The sequence below is a fragment of the Cuculus canorus genome, chromosome 2 (assembly GCF_017976375.1).
Source record: "Cuculus canorus isolate bCucCan1 chromosome 2, bCucCan1.pri, whole genome shotgun sequence".
NCBI classification, from domain to species: domain Eukaryota; kingdom Metazoa; phylum Chordata; class Aves; order Cuculiformes; family Cuculidae; genus Cuculus; species Cuculus canorus.
The window spans coordinates 107,761,223-107,776,483 of NC_071402.1; the positions used below are offsets into that span (position 1 = coordinate 107,761,223).

The following is a 15,261-nucleotide window of genomic DNA, read 5'->3' on the forward strand; positions in this document are numbered from 1 at the left end:
TCGCTTCAGCAAAAGGTCCCTTTACATTGTAGATACCTGTTACCAGACAGACATTTCTCTGATGGTGACGGACTCCCTGGTTTCAGAGCAGCATGGGTTTGCATTTTACTTCCATTTCCTGCTTGTAGCCATGTCTAGTGCATGTTATCCATGGGAAAATATGGGAATTATTAATTTAATTAGGGTATTTGGGGTGGAAAGGGATGTACAAAAGGTCTCAAGGCTAACATTTGTCGTATGGATTGCAGTCTGTTACAGTTGGTTAGTTAAATAGCCCTGACTTTTCTATGTCTGCCAACAAAGGCAAATGGTACACTCAGAGGTGGCTACCTATCTCCCTTAGGAAACAGTGGATGAGGAAAAGGGAAGGAATAGCACTTGGGCTCCTGGCATCAAAAAGCATAGGTAGTCCTAAAAACCAAAAGGGAGTATTCTTTCTGTACAGCAGCTGGGTAGACTTCAATACAAAAAACAAACCCAGACACCCAACAAACAAAGAAAAAAATTAGGAAAAGTAGAGGTCTGATTTATAAATTATTTCCATACTCTTCTAAGTTACTAAAATTCAATGATATGTGCACAGATATTCCAAGATAGTCATAGATTTGTTTCCTAACTCCAGAAGGGATAATATATGAAGCACAATAATTTCTGTCTTTATAATTTGTAGATGCCAAATGTAAGACCGAAGCTAGCACTTCCGTATTATAGAGGGCAGCATTTGCCTGTGTAATAAAATGTACTTCCTGTATGAGAGACAGACAAGTGAAAAACATCATGCTCTCAACCGTTTAAGTAGTGATTTAAAAAATTATTTGAGACAGCTTTGTCTTTGTTGTGAATAAACTTAGGTATTTATTAAATCTCTTTGCATCTGAAGATGTGAGCAGGAAACTCTGCAAGGAAGTTGTACAGAGGCTTTAGGTCCACTGCATGGTCTACTTTGACCTCATTGGATGTTTGTTGGTGAAAGAGAAAAAGACTAGAAAGCCAGTTCTTGTTTAATCCTCTCACTAGATTTTTCTTTTTTATCAGTAACTAATTGTTTGTACTACTCACATCTTACCTGCTTTTTCCAGGACTTTTCATATCTGAGTCTTCAAGCTCTCCTTTTTGTCAAAACATTTTATAAAGCTCCTCTTCCCTTAACAATCACTCCGCTCTATGCTTCCTTTCTAAACTGTCATGCATAGTGATAGAGGTTTTAAGTTTTTCTAAGCTGTTGAGGTAATTAAAGAAAAACATACTTTAAAAAATGCCCATTGAGAATGACAGTTATTTTGTCAAAGGTGTAGTGCTCTGAGTGAGCACAATAGGGATTTTTATGGAGTTATTGCAATGCCATGGTTTAAGTAATAACTTCAAGGGTCATCAGCATGGAATTTTTTTCCTTTTGGTAAGCTTCCCAAAACTGAACAAGTTTTCTGCAAGTTTTCTTAAATCTGCCTTCACAGAAACTAAGCAACTCTGGGTCAGAAAGGACAGACCACAGAAGAGGTGTGCACTTGTCTTAGTGGCAATGTTAGTTGATGGTGTTTGACAGGGAAATTCTTATCAGTCCCTAAAGCTTCTAATCAAAACTGTCAGCCTGATTTGCTTGACTCAAGAAAAGTTTAAATGAGCAGCACCTTTTCCACTAACTTAATTAGTTGCATTAGGTTTTGTGCTAATGATTTCATCACTTTTGTAATTTTTTTCTTTTTTTTTATTTATTTTCTTGGATGAAAAGCTAAAATTTGCCTTCTCCTAAAACTCCAGCTTGAAATTCTTTGTAGTATGCCTAGTCCCGGTGGCAGCCTAAGACTGCATGTGTTTTTAGGATGCCGGGAATGCAGCAGTAGTCTTAATAAATTATGTTTAGATATATCTCTCTATCTCTCTCTGTCTGGTTTACTGTTTTTGAAATTTCTTGAAAGTGCAACATTCCCTGGGACAGCTGCATCTGTGCTCCTTCCAGGCAGAAAACCTAAACCTATCTGTAGTAATTACTGGATGCAGCAGAAATCACAGTTCCCTAGTCCTGAGGGAACTGGGTCATTGCTTGTGATTAAAGGTAGTTATCCTTACGTCCTTAGCTGGCATTAACCCTTGCAGCCCTCTCTTCCAACCCTCATTTACGATGGTATTAATGGCTCTGCAGCTATGACATGAGTCAGTTCAAGCCCTGAAATCTAATCTTAGGCAGAAAAAAAAAAAGAGATTAAATTTCACTTGCAAACTACACTTTGAGAAGTACTTGATCTAGTTTAATAAAGCTAGACAGTGGAATTGCAACAAAACTCTGAAACCAAGGTCCCTCATTCATACCAGTCCAATTCCAGATGGCAACAAATGAAATGCTTCTTCATGCTGGAATAACGTGTGATTGAATTATGCCTATTTAAAGCAGATTCACTAGGCTTAGATGTTATAATGTTCTTGACTAAATAAGACAGAGGCATCTACAGTTTGATAGTTTATTTCTGTCAAAAATGCTTAATGTTTAGGTGAATATTAATGTTTTTTCAGCAGCCAAAAGCTGACTCAGGTGCTAGTAATTCTATTTGCTACCATCTATTTTGTAGTGAAGTGTGACAGAATTAACTATGCTATTAGATGAATTGTCTGATTTATTCTCTTTCTGAGCCTCATGATTCTTTTATTAACTCTTCATACGCTACGACAGTAACTTTCTCAGAGTTCAACCTTCTGAAGTTATGTTTTTCTCAGGATGGAATGCTGAAAAATGTGATATTTTAGAAATTGCATATAAAACAGTGGCAGTGTCTTGATTTCCAAATCACTCTCTTACATTTCAACATGAGGAATAAATAGGTTAAATGCAATTCAGTGATATAGCTGATCTCTTCTTCCTCCTCCTAGCCCCCTCCCAAAAAACAACAAAAGTTGTTCTTAACTGAAAAAGAGCAAGAAACTCTTTTCCTGCTTCGATGAAGACTGAGCAAAATCTGCCCAATTTATCTTGGCATTAGCAGAATTAGCAGAAATGTCAGTGTTTTACAAACTGTTTGAATATAGTATTAGCATAATATTTTGGAATATGGTACTAGCAGACTCATCGCAGTGTTTGCTGCAACTGAAGTTCAGAGCTCCAGACTCAGATGTATAATAATAAAAGCAAAGAGGAATACTCTGCTGCAGTTTTAGTTGGAGACATTAATGGTAAGAGAATAAAATATATTCTGGATTATTTACGCATGGACACACATATGAATACATTGTAGTTGTACTAATTATAGATCTTGTTATAAAGCTTGAAGCTTTCATTCTGTCATATCCAATTAATTGATGGGAGAAAAATGCATGTTCACATAGGCGATATGTAGGAATAGAAATAGGCAACATTTCAGCATGCTTCCAGCACCTTGTGCTACCCCTTTGGCACAGAGTAGTTTAGCTGTTTTCACTGCAGTTAGAATCATAGAGTAGTTTGGGTTGGAAGGGACCTTAAAGATCATCTATTTCCCTGCCATAGGCAGGGACACCTTCCACTAGATCAGGCTGCCCAAGGCCCCATCCAACCTGGCCTTGAACACCTCCAGGGATGGAGCAGCCACAGCTTCCCGGGGCAGCCATAGCTTCCCTGGGCAACCTGTTCCAGTGTCTCACCACTCTCATTGTGAAGAAATTCCTCCTTATATCTACTCTAAATCTGCCTCTCTCCAGTTCAGCAAAGACTTCAGAAATCTTCCTGTTTGAAATTATTGTTCCAGTTTAGTTGTGCTTACTGAAGTGCTGTTTCCATCAGACAGACTGCTGCCTTGGAAGCATTTTTGGATGTGTTTCAGCAAGCCTTTCAAATGTTATTGCTATACCCACTTAACTCTGGTGAAGTCTGCAAGGAGGATTTGGAACTTTCCCATTCTTTTTCTCATCATTGTTTGAAAAATAAAAGAACAGAACTGTTGGTGCCTTTAAGGAAAGTTGTTGGAAAGTTCACAGCCATGTGGTATGTTAGAGGTGGCTCTGACCATTCTGTCTTGGACTCGTGCATGAAATACCTTACTACCATCCTGAGAAAGGCAGACCTACTCCTACACATCCAGGTATTTTGTTTGTTTCGCAGAGATGCCTACCCTTGTGGAGGTGCGTTGTGGATTCTACCCTCCTCAGCCTTTCAACACATCTCTTCTGCATGTCAGCAACATCCTCCAGCATCAGCAGTCCTACAGAACAGTGCACTTAATGACACCTACTTCTCCTTCTGTATTAAGAACCTTCCTGCACAGGGCTCAATCAAGAGGCTTTTAGCATGAATGTAAAATGGTCCTGGACTGTCATTGCGAGGATGAGACAATTTTTTTCCGGGTACAGGACCAGACTGCCTGAGGTGGTAAAGCATAGTGCAACAGGCCCAAGTAGTAGTTAGGATCCTCATGCTTCTTCAGCTGCTGGGAATTCCTCATTGCCTCTTAATTAATTATTGGAATTTCTTTATCATAGGAGGAAAAAAAAGTTACAGTACTGTAAAATTTTGTTAAAGAAAGAAGGAAACTTTATTTTTAAGAAGTTTCAAATGACTTTTTTTTCTGGTCATCTTCTACAGGAAGCCAAATGGAAAGGTAATAGAGTCTGAAAGCAAGAGACTCTTTTAATAGCTTCCTTTATTTTGTTGCTACAGCAGTGCTGTTGTGTGAGATCTCATTAGGGACCTTCCTCCTACCCCAGCCCCAAATTTCATCAAAACACTAAATCAAATGGAGGAGGAAGCCACTTCATGTCTTCAGCAACTCTCTCCTCAGTGCCATCTCCGCATTCGTTGAGCAGATTAACTGATGTCTTTGTCTCAACCTCCTTCAGCTAAGTGTCACAGCTGTAAAAATGTTTGCCTCTGGCAGACGCAGCATCCTCAGACACATTCCAGATTCCTTTGTGGCTGTCTTCAGGCTTTCCATTTGCTTCCACAGGCTCCAACACTGGTGTTGCTCTTGCCAATGCTCTTTCCTCTCCCAGCTTATGTTTTGAGTTTCACCTTGTTTCCTGCAAACACTGCGAGCCCTCTCTCTGCCCATAATTCTTATAAATATAATTTCTGTGACATATTTATCCAGCCTCCAATTTCCTCAACAGTTCAGTGCAGTGGCATTTTTGTCTGCATATTCCTGATTTCACTCCTGCCTCAGTTTCCCAGTTGTATTTGTTTTTGCAGTTTGCATTAGAATGTGCGGTCCTTGCATTCAGTATCTTATGATCCCAAAGACTCTTGGAGGTCAAAATACAGAGAAACAAAAGTCTGTGCACCACTCAAGGTTGGGAGTATGTCTAGGTTCTCCCATATAACTTTTTTTAACAGGATCCACTCAATATTAGTTTAGTTCTTCAAATCTGTGGAGGTGCCACATCTTGGCACAGAGTCTCATCATTCTCCTTTTTCCATCCCTCCACCTTGCTGTATTGTTTGTCCAATATCTATTCCCCACGTGTCTCTTTATAACTGACACCAGTTTATAATTTTTCTGATATTTCTGCAGTCTGTAGTAACTTTCCTTTAATTCTTATACTCATCCTTCTCTATTTGCCTTTAGGTATCAGCTGAAAATATATATTTTTTTTGCTTTCCTTTATAATTTTTCTTTTCTGTCATTATATATGTATTCTTTCTGGTATAATCTGCAACTTTAAATACACAATTTGTGTAGTAAGTAATTACATGGTGAAAGTGAAAAGTATCTGTGTTCTGCTAATCTCTACTGGCTCATTATTTCTGAGGAAAAGAATGAATTGCTGGTTAAATGGGTAACATACAGGTAAGGTATAGACATACAGGTTCTAACAGACAGTTTGTTATTGATTTACATTTTAGTCTCGAGCTGGAGCTGATGTGTTTATCGTTTCAAAGGAAAATGTTATTTTAAAAGTATATGGGTTGTGGCACATTGGTAGTGTATCTCTGTCCCAATGATGATTCTTGGTAATAAACAAAACTTTGTGGAAAATGCTCCCAATCGGAGCTAAAAAGGAAAAATGCAATTCTGTGTGTGCAGCAATAGAATTGAAAGAGGTATGCAGGAAAAAAATGAAGTGTGTATGAGGATTTTTATTCTGCTGTTTGCTTTATGTAACTGTAGTAAGCCATGTGTCTATGGGTTTGAATACGGGCCTCTGGTTTTCACGTAAAGTAGGATTTTTTCAAAACATTTAAAACCTGCAGGAACTAAGAGTGAGAGAGTTTTGCCTCCTATGGCAAACCAGAAATCTCAGCATCTCTGTGTCGATTTGTGTGAATACTAAAAGCTACAGAGAGTTTTCTTAAATGGGACGGGTTTTGTTTGTAAAGTCTAATATCAAATGCATATCGTATGTGTGTTGGCAAAATGATGCAGAGATAGTGAAGGATGATAATCTCTTGCTTTTGCAGTCTCCTCCTCATCAGGGGGAACTCATTGTCTTTCCTTTAGGTAGGTGGTAGTACTGCTGGTTCTCAGATACAGACACTGAGATAAGGAGTGGGGAAGTGATTGCCTGACACCTATGAAGCAGGTGGCTGAGCTTCTGGGTCTTATTAATTAATCAGAAAGTCTGGATTGTCTTAATGACAAGGTCAAAACTCCCACAAAGTTGCTAAAACCCTAATAATGTAAGTTTTAGTTGAGTATGATATAACATTTATGGAGCCATTCTAGTCTCATTAGAATTAAAAAGAATCTTGGCACTTTTTCTGCTTTGGAATAAAAGTTTAAAGGTTTATACTTTACTTAAAAAATATTTTTTAACTCTTTCTCTCAACCCCAGGGAAAACTGCCTTTTGCATCAATCAATGCAAGGCTTCTAGTTTTCCTTTGTATGAAAAGCATTTTTAATATGCAAAAACAAGAGACTGAATTGGTAAATTGTTACACAAACTCAGCAGTGCATTTTCAGACCCTGAGCCCAATTATACACCCTCTTGCACAGAACAGATCCCAAAGCAGAAAACCCACTGATTTTGTATAGATGTATGAATTTGTAATTTTTTTTTTTCCATAAGATAGGAGAATCTCTGGGCTGGCAAGATGGTCTGCTTTTAGTTTGCCTGTCTGGATTTTTGAGCAGTTAAGTTACATGACTAAGAACTGATTTAAGTCCATTAAACAGAGCCTTATTTGATTGGGCTAATTAACACATTCTTCAGACTTCCACAAACTACTCAGATTGTCAGTGTGTGGACTTGCATGACTGGAGTGGGAAGTCATCACCAGAGAGCATATTTTCACCGGAGCCCATCTTCCCTCACATGGTGAAATCCTCTTCTGCAGACCCTGCTTCTCAAGAGGCAACCTTTGTAATGCATTACAAAATGTGTTAAGGCTAGGACAACATTTTGACAGTTATTTTCCCTCTGCTCTAGTGGCTTTGGCTGAAAGCACCACATCAATAACCTTAACTAAAGAGACGCATACAGGGTGTTTTGGCAGAGTTTGAGAGGTGATTGATCAGGTAGATACAATGAAGGAAAACCCTGTCCTCCCTCCTGCCCAGAGCAGGAGCCCTGCAGGTGTAGAGAGATGCCCTGTACCTTTGCCTGAGGTCAGTAGGGGGTGCCTCAGGAGACTTGGAGGCAGGTATCTTCTTGCAGAATGGGGGTTTAACCACCCCTGCACAAACCTCTTGAGTTTGATTCATTAGGTCCTGTTTCAAGCCTCACGCAATATGAATAATGTGCTTTCTTTTAATGTATTGTTTGTGGTTCTTGTTGAAAAACATCAATATATCTGTGAATAATGTGTTTGGTTTGGTCTCTCTTCAGTGTATGGACATCCCCTGCTGTGTATTCAGGGGTTTTAGGCAATGTTGCTTTACCAGTTTATTTATTTTAAAAGTGAGGTTTGCCCCAGTTGAAGCCTTGCAGCCCGTGCTGTGCATCGTGCTCTCGGGGAAGCAGGCTGGCTGCAATGAAGCAGATGGCTGTTTGCCAGGAGCGAGTCGCTCACTTTCTGTAATTTACCCTTTTTTTTTTTTTTCTAATGGTTTGTCTTGGTTGGGTTTTTAGTCAGAGCCAGCCTTTCTCCAATAGCCTGTTCTCTTGCGCACGCCTGTGTTTGTGTGCGTGCAAGAGAGAGGGAGGCAGAGAGAGAAGCTGTGCCTGGGCTATGCTGACAGACGACTTTTTCCTTGCTTGTCAGGTTTCGAGCCTGTCGGCAGCACTGCTGGTAAGCGGGAAGAAAAATAATGCCAGGGTGGGGGGAGCAAGCTTGGAGGGACCGTGGGCTGCCGCTCGCATGGCAGTGGTGGTGGGCAGCCTCGTAGGCAGCATGCAGCCCTGGAACCCATGCAGCTGCCGACTCCTCAGCTGCCTGTGCAGATAGCTCAGTTGTCTGCAAGGGATTTTCCTCCCCTACTCACTTCATAAAGATCCCTCAGCTGGTATTACTGATTGTATCCTTGGCTTATTGTAAGTAAAAAAAAAAAAAAAAAAAAAAGAGAGAAAAAAAAAAGGGGGGGAAAAAAGGAAAAAAATCTGAGTGGGTTTGCCATCTGGAGATGAGTCTCTAATCCCCTCGCTCAAGTGGAGGATGGTGGCCGTGCTGGAGCAGCTGCCCCTCGGTTACACCTGAGTGCTCACGGGGAGGGGGAAGAAGATGCTGCCAAAAATGTTGGCCACTCCTGGGCAGTGTTAAAGGTAGAGCGTGTGCATGTGTTGGGGGCAGCATCCATCCTTGCAGAGCTTTAACCAAAGTGGTAATCTGCAGCTATGGAGTCACCGACTAGGGAAATCGAAGAATTTGAGAGCAACTCTCTGAAATACCTACAGCCAGAGCAAATAGAGAAAATCTGGCTTCGTCTCCGAGGCTTGTAAGTAGTACTTTTTCTCATCTCCTCCTCCCGTTTCCTCCCATTGTCAAAGTTATTGTAGCACTTTCTTTTTCCTTTCTTGCCAGTATCTTGCCAAAATCTCTCAGGAGTTTCCACACCTGTTCTCCATAAATACAGTGACTTAACCTTAGCAAAAGATCCATTTGCTTCCTTAAATTGAATTGCTTTTTACACTGAACAAACATTTTCCAGTGGGAATGTAGAAATGTCATTAATGAGGCATAGTAAGATATAGGCAGTTACTGAAATGCAAATTACTTTAGCTGCTGTACTAGAAAAGTTTTGTTATATTCTGAATGGTACTTAAGTGAATCCTCTGTTTTCAATAATCTTACCCTTGGATGCTACATGCAGAAGACTTTTTTTCCCCATGTAAATGTGCACTGTTTCTATCACTGACATGTTTAATAATAACAAAATAGGCAGAGAAGGCACAATTGGAAAACATTTCTAACAGCATTTGTAATGGCAGCAAGTTCACATTCCATGGATTGGATTGTACTTACTAATTTATACATATTAAGCCTGACTTGCCATGAAATGATGGGATGCTGACTCCTGAGCAGAAAAAAAAGTACGTGTGCTTAAAGAAGAACTTGGTACTGCAGAAAAGTAAAGGTAGAATTTGTGTAACTTATTTAGAGTAATTGTCTGGTGCCTTTTTCACATTCTCAGTGTGTAAAATATTTTCTACCAGCAATAAGATACATTACTGTCTGCAAAGCATTTATTTGCCCATCAGTTTTTGGCCAAGGCAAAGAGGAACATTACCACGTTAAACTGCATCCCTCCCTGTATTCAGCACTGTTTGTTATTTTTTTTTCCTTCAGTCTCACATGTTAGAGTTATTAAAATTTCAGGCCTCAAGGGAGAGGGGGGAGGGAAGGGAGCAAGGATTTTAGGAAACAGCAGAAGCAAGAAAACTTAGAAAGAGCAGACTAATAGCTGAAAACAAATGGGTCTGAGTTAAACTTGGGTTGCTATTCGAGTGTTATTTTCTGTGAGCAGCAATGGCATATTTTGTAAAAAACATATCCAAAACTTCTGTAGGACTCTAAGCAGTCTAAGAGACATGCATGAATATGTATTTTTTTTCAAGGCGTCACTCCAGGAAGCCTGTTTTGTGAAGGAACTTAATCAAAGTAGATGACAGCTGTCTTGCAAGCCTTCCAAATAGAACAGCCATACAAAATAAACGCTCTTATTTTCAAGTCTGTGCCATGCTGTAATATTAGGAGTCCTTGAATTTCTGTCTAATACGGAGTTTAGGAGCATGCTGATTATGGTTCCATCTGAAGTTCATAGTTAATTCTTCAGCAATGTCGTAGTTCCGGATCTCTCCTGTTGTTAGGACAAGGCAATGTCTGCATATTATACGTGCCTTTTCTACCTTTTGGAAATCTGGCAAAACTGTGACTTGTTCTAGATAAGTAATAACTAAACCTCAGGCTATTTTTCAGTATAGCCTTCTCTGTTGGCAATGTGTGTGAGCGTAACAAATACATTCTTTCTTCTTCTGAGATTCAAGATTTCTTTGCCTGAAGAGGAGATAGGTTTTCTGTAGAATTCCTGATGACAAGATGAAAACTGAATTGCGTTCTTCTCTAATTAAAGACTATAGAAGATTTTCCATTCCCAGTCATTTTATGGGTGCTTTTAGTACGTGCATACACGCACACACACACAAACTAGTTGCAAACCGAGATTTGGCACCATGTTTCACATTTTTTCTTGTCCATTTTTGTGCATGCCTATATGTGTAAGAACAACTATTAAATATGCACAGCCATCTTAATTAACTCTTAAGTAAGATGCTTCATCCTGGAGAGATCAAATACTACTTGAGAAGCTTCCTCTCTCCCGTATTCCTGGTAGGCTGTATCACACAGGAATTTTGCTACACATTGCTACCAGAGCAGTGTTATACAGGTAGTGTAAAAGAGCATGCTATTGGCTGAAGCTGTCTAGAGAGTACTAGTGTGTAACAGGCACATACCCAGTAGGTGGTCTAGTCCTGACGCTGCTTCTTAAATGAGAAGGGCTATGGTGATTTAAAAGTCTCAAATGCTAAGCCTTGGGCTGGACATCTCCTTTGCAGGACTTCACCTGTGGCAGCTCTGCTACCTTCCTCCCTCTCTTCCTGTCCCAGTGCCAGCTGCTGTATTTCCTCACTGTGACACAGTGGACAAACTGTTATTCACCACTTCTTGCAATACCTGGCTTTTCCAGGGGGTGGAGAAGGGGGCTTTTCTAACTTCCACCCCATCTCAGCCTCCTTGGTTTGAAACAAATGGAAACCCGAAGGCTGCAAAGAGGTGATTAACCTGAGGGTTTTTTCAGGCTCGCCAAATGCAGTGTGTTTTCTGCTTAAACAAGTCTGGTGGGGGCTTTTTTTGCCGTGTGCCTGATACAGTTCTGTTCAGCATGACAGTTGACCTTTGGAAGTTTGGGCATGGGGTGTGAATTTTCAAGTAACACGGAGGTCTTTGAGACAGTGTGCAAAGGGGAGATTTTTGTGAGGCTAAAGCCAGGTGTCTGCTGCAACATGAGCCATACATTGCTGTAAGAGCCAGACAAGCTATTGAATTTGCCCCTGGAGTGGAGTGGAAAGATCTCCTTCCCCTTATGTATTTCTCTAAGACATGGTTTCTTGGTCAGGACAGCCTGATTGCTTTTTAAGAATAACAGTTGATGGTGATATACACGTTCTTTTTGCTTTTACTATTTAAGAATGAGCTAAAATACTGTCACTACTGAAATGTTTTTACTTGACACATACTTATTCATGCCTTAATGATTCTGTTGGGCAATTTATAAAAGAATCAAGTAGATGGACATATAGTCCTTTCTCAGGTTTAAGGGAGCATGATAAATTGGTTTACTGGGCAGTAAGTCATCTGTGGCAAAATATTTGTGTGTCTTGACCCAGGAATCTATGAAATAAACAGTACCTTTTATATGTGCCCTGTTAGATAGTAATTTAGATTTAATCACAGCTTAGAAATGACTATTTTAGTGGTTTATTTTTAATAAACTTTCAGGAGGGTTCCTGAGTAAGCTGTTCCTTGGGCAAAGATACCATTTGGAATATGGAACTCCCTGGGGAAAACCTTGAAAGTTGGGAACTCTCTGGGGAAAATCTTGAAAGTTGGGAACTGACAATTTTGCCCTTTTTTTGTTATGCTGTGGCAGAATGTCAGGGAGAAGTTTACTTCAGATTTCTCCTTGTAGGAGCTCACTTCAGAAAACTGGATGCATGCACTGGACTCCTTCGCTGGGGAGGAGTGCAGCAGCTTCCCCTGAAGCAGGGACCTCCCAGAAAGAGACCTGCTTCTGAGTTTCATTATCATCATAAAGTAATGAGACTGGAGCAGCTTCATATCCATTCAGGGGTATCTCAGGGATTTCTCTCTTGGGTACCAGAGGGCTCCCTGCCTCCCAGGAGTGCTGCTGAGTGCAAGTGGTGCCTCCCCACCACCCTGTGCCTCCCTGCCCTACAAATGCATGTGTGCTCTTGCTGCCTGGCTGCTGCTGGTCTGTGAGCCACTTCTGCACGCTGCTGGTGTATGCATGTGCTCCTGCTGAGCGTGTGTTTAACTCAGAAGTGCATCTCCTTGGTTCCTTGGCTGCTGCTGGGCACGGATGTCTGTTTGTTTCCTCATGTGGGGACTGCCTTTGAACAGCTGCCTCTTATTTACAAGCAGTGCTCACCAATGAAAGATGACAAGTTCAGAAACTCTGTTTCTTGAGGATGTGTTATTTGCTTATGGCTCTCAAAAGCTTCTGCTGCTGCCAGAAGAAGGATCTTGAGTCTCTTGCTCTATTCTGTCTTCCTTGCCCCATGGAACCTGTCCAGAAGATAGTCTTTTATTCAAACTTGCCTTATTCAGCTCCAGGCTCAGACACTGTATACACGGGAGTTACATATAAGTCTTTCCTCCACTGTCCTACAATCACTAATAGCTCATTCTGTTAAGCTTGGGACCTTCTGCTCTGCAAAATGTATCGTTTACGATTAGGTAGGACTCACTACAGGGCACTGCTAGCAGCAGAGCTTGGAGACGTTATTTAAAAAAATAACTGCGTGATTGTCTTTCAAGCTGACTGTTTCTCTAGGGAGGCAAGAGCAGTAGTGTCTGTTGTGGGGTGGTTTTGTTTTAGCCCTTTTATCCCTAGCTGAGGGACTGTGAACTCCCAGCTGCTAATTAGGACTCTTACAGCTCTGAGAAGTGACTTCAGTTACCTCCTGATTTCTCAAGAACAAAGAAAGCACTGAAGCCCTTTGAAACACTAGGATTAGGTTTTGTGTCCGATGGCATTGAAGAATACAGAAGTGTATATCCAAAGAGCTTTCCTTGTTTCAAATGAGATGTGCTAGTTTACAACAGCTGAAGATCTAGCTTGGAGATATTTTTGGTTTGATTTTCGTTGCCTTTATGCAGAAAAATAAAGCCTTGTTATCTAGCTATTAGAGTAGTACCAGCATCACTGGCATCTGCTGATATCTCTGCAATGCTTTAAGCATTGCAGAAGAAGAGGAGAGAAAACGGACTTTAACCTTCTTGTGGAAAATGGACCTTTAATCTTCTAGTAGCTGGATTATGATGTTAAATTGCTAATTGCATAGTAAATCCCTCCATTCTCAGCGTAGTGCTTCCTCATGCTGCCAAAGATGACATGAGCAGCAGCAAAATCTCACAACTGTGACTCAAATGGAATTCTTGACTTTGAACTCATTTTTTTGGACTCTCCTGTTCAAGTCTTTCAATGTAGAATTGGTCTAAGAAATCTGATGAGGAAAGAAAATAGAAGTACCTGTAAGTCAGTGTCTTTGAAACATTCATGGATTTGTTGAAGATCTGGAAAGATATTTCAGAACTTAGGGCATGTCCTCAGCTACCTCTGCAAAGAACCACGCATCATATTGACAATGAAGAGGTCCCAATGCAAACATCTGTGTAAAATTCAGATTCCTTCTTAAAGTAAATGGTGAAGCAGCAACTGATTTCAATGGGAAAATGTGGAACCCCGGTGACTGAAGATGTTCTGGCAAGTGTTAGAGTGACACTGCTCAGTTATCTGTTTCACTGTCTTATCCATAAATTCTCTATGATATTTGGGAGTTTCTTAATTGAAAAATGCCACATACAGAACAGATGGTTCTACCAGTGACAGTACCTTGATCTGCTTCATTTTCATTTATGTGGCCATGGTAAACAGGAAAACAGAGAAACTCCCTTCAATTCCAGAGGCACAGTGTACACAGTGGGCTTTGTCCCCAGATATTTAGCTGGCAGCATATAGCAGAGGTTAAGAAAAGCCTTCAGAAAACACCACTTTGTTGGGAAATGTGTAAATTAGTTGAAAAATAAATACGCTGATTCATTTCCACAGGCGAGAGAGGCACTCGGGCCATCTTTGGTCTGGTTTCAGACCTCTTGAACCTCATGAGGTTCTAGGTTTAAACTGAAGTCCTGTTGGCTCTGGGAGCAGAACTGAGCTATGTTAAATCCTGTTTATATACAGGCGCTTTCACCCTGTTTCTTGTTTTGTGTTCCTAACGAGCATAGAAAGGGATTATTTGTCGGAGAACCATGTAAGAAAACCACTCTGTAGGCCTCTTAGATCTGAATTTCACTTTTCCTGGGGTTGTTACGATTCCTAGAAAGATAAAGAAGGTCTCCCTTGTTAGAAAGCAGGTTCTGGGTACTTGCTGGAGATGGCAGCAGTCCAGTGTGGCCTAGAGATTCTTAGTTTGGGTGTGATACTCTATGGGTATGAATGAGTCAACTAGTTTTAAGGTTGGTTGGGGTCTGATTGATCCATAATCTTGTTCTCCCTGTAATGTGAAGATGGGATGAAATTTACAATTAGTCTAACCTCTAACAGCTTGTTTTATACTGCCTACAGTATAGTCCTTGAAGGAGCAAGAGGAACAGGAGATGTGCTACCACCTGCTAATCTCATGCTTGACTAATGGATACTCCAACAACTAGGGAGATTATATTTTTATAAATAGCAGAACCACAACTTCATTAAAATTAGGTGCTTGGAGATGTAGTAATTCAGTAAACTGATACGTATTAACACAGTCCTTCCATTACTTTGTTCCACCTAGTGACTTTTATTTGAAACTTAAATCAATAAATGACCCCTATAGGTAACGAAAGAGAGAAGACTTCATGTTTAGTACTAAAATGTTGACTAGGAAACAATATACGCTCTCTAGTTTTTGCCATAATCATAAAAGGCTTTTATTCTTCTGGAAGCAGTACAAATGAATCATACCTGCAGCCAGAAAAGCAAGTATTTATTTCAGTAGTCATAAAAAAGAAGACTGAAGTCTGTTGTAGAAGAAAGTGTCTTCCTTTATAATATTAAATTTTCAAATACCACTGCTATAAAACTTTGAAAATTGTATAGGAAACAAGGATATAAAAGAAGTTATTTTGGAGAAAAATAATTAAA

At 40.2% G+C, this 15,261-nt stretch overlaps 1 protein-coding gene across 6 annotated transcripts in view; it reads left to right on the top strand.

Moving 5' to 3' along the window:
* Nucleotides 1–15,261, top strand: part of PDE1C (phosphodiesterase 1C) — a 291,755-nt gene that overhangs the window by 92,040 nt on the left and 184,454 nt on the right. The window contains exons 1-2 of one of the 6 annotated variants that reach the window (XM_054060643.1): nt 7,981–8,129; nt 8,670–8,772. The exons of 3 other annotated variants lie outside the window; for them this stretch is intronic. In XM_054060643.1, coding sequence (XP_053916618.1) covers nt 8,672–8,772 — 101 coding nt within the window. In that variant the 5' untranslated portion in view covers nt 7,981–8,129; nt 8,670–8,671. Of the gene's footprint in view, nt 1–7,980; nt 8,130–8,215; nt 8,372–8,669; nt 8,773–15,261 lie in introns of those variants that run through there. 2 more of the 6 variants (XM_054060645.1, XM_054060644.1) reach the window with 2 other exon arrangements.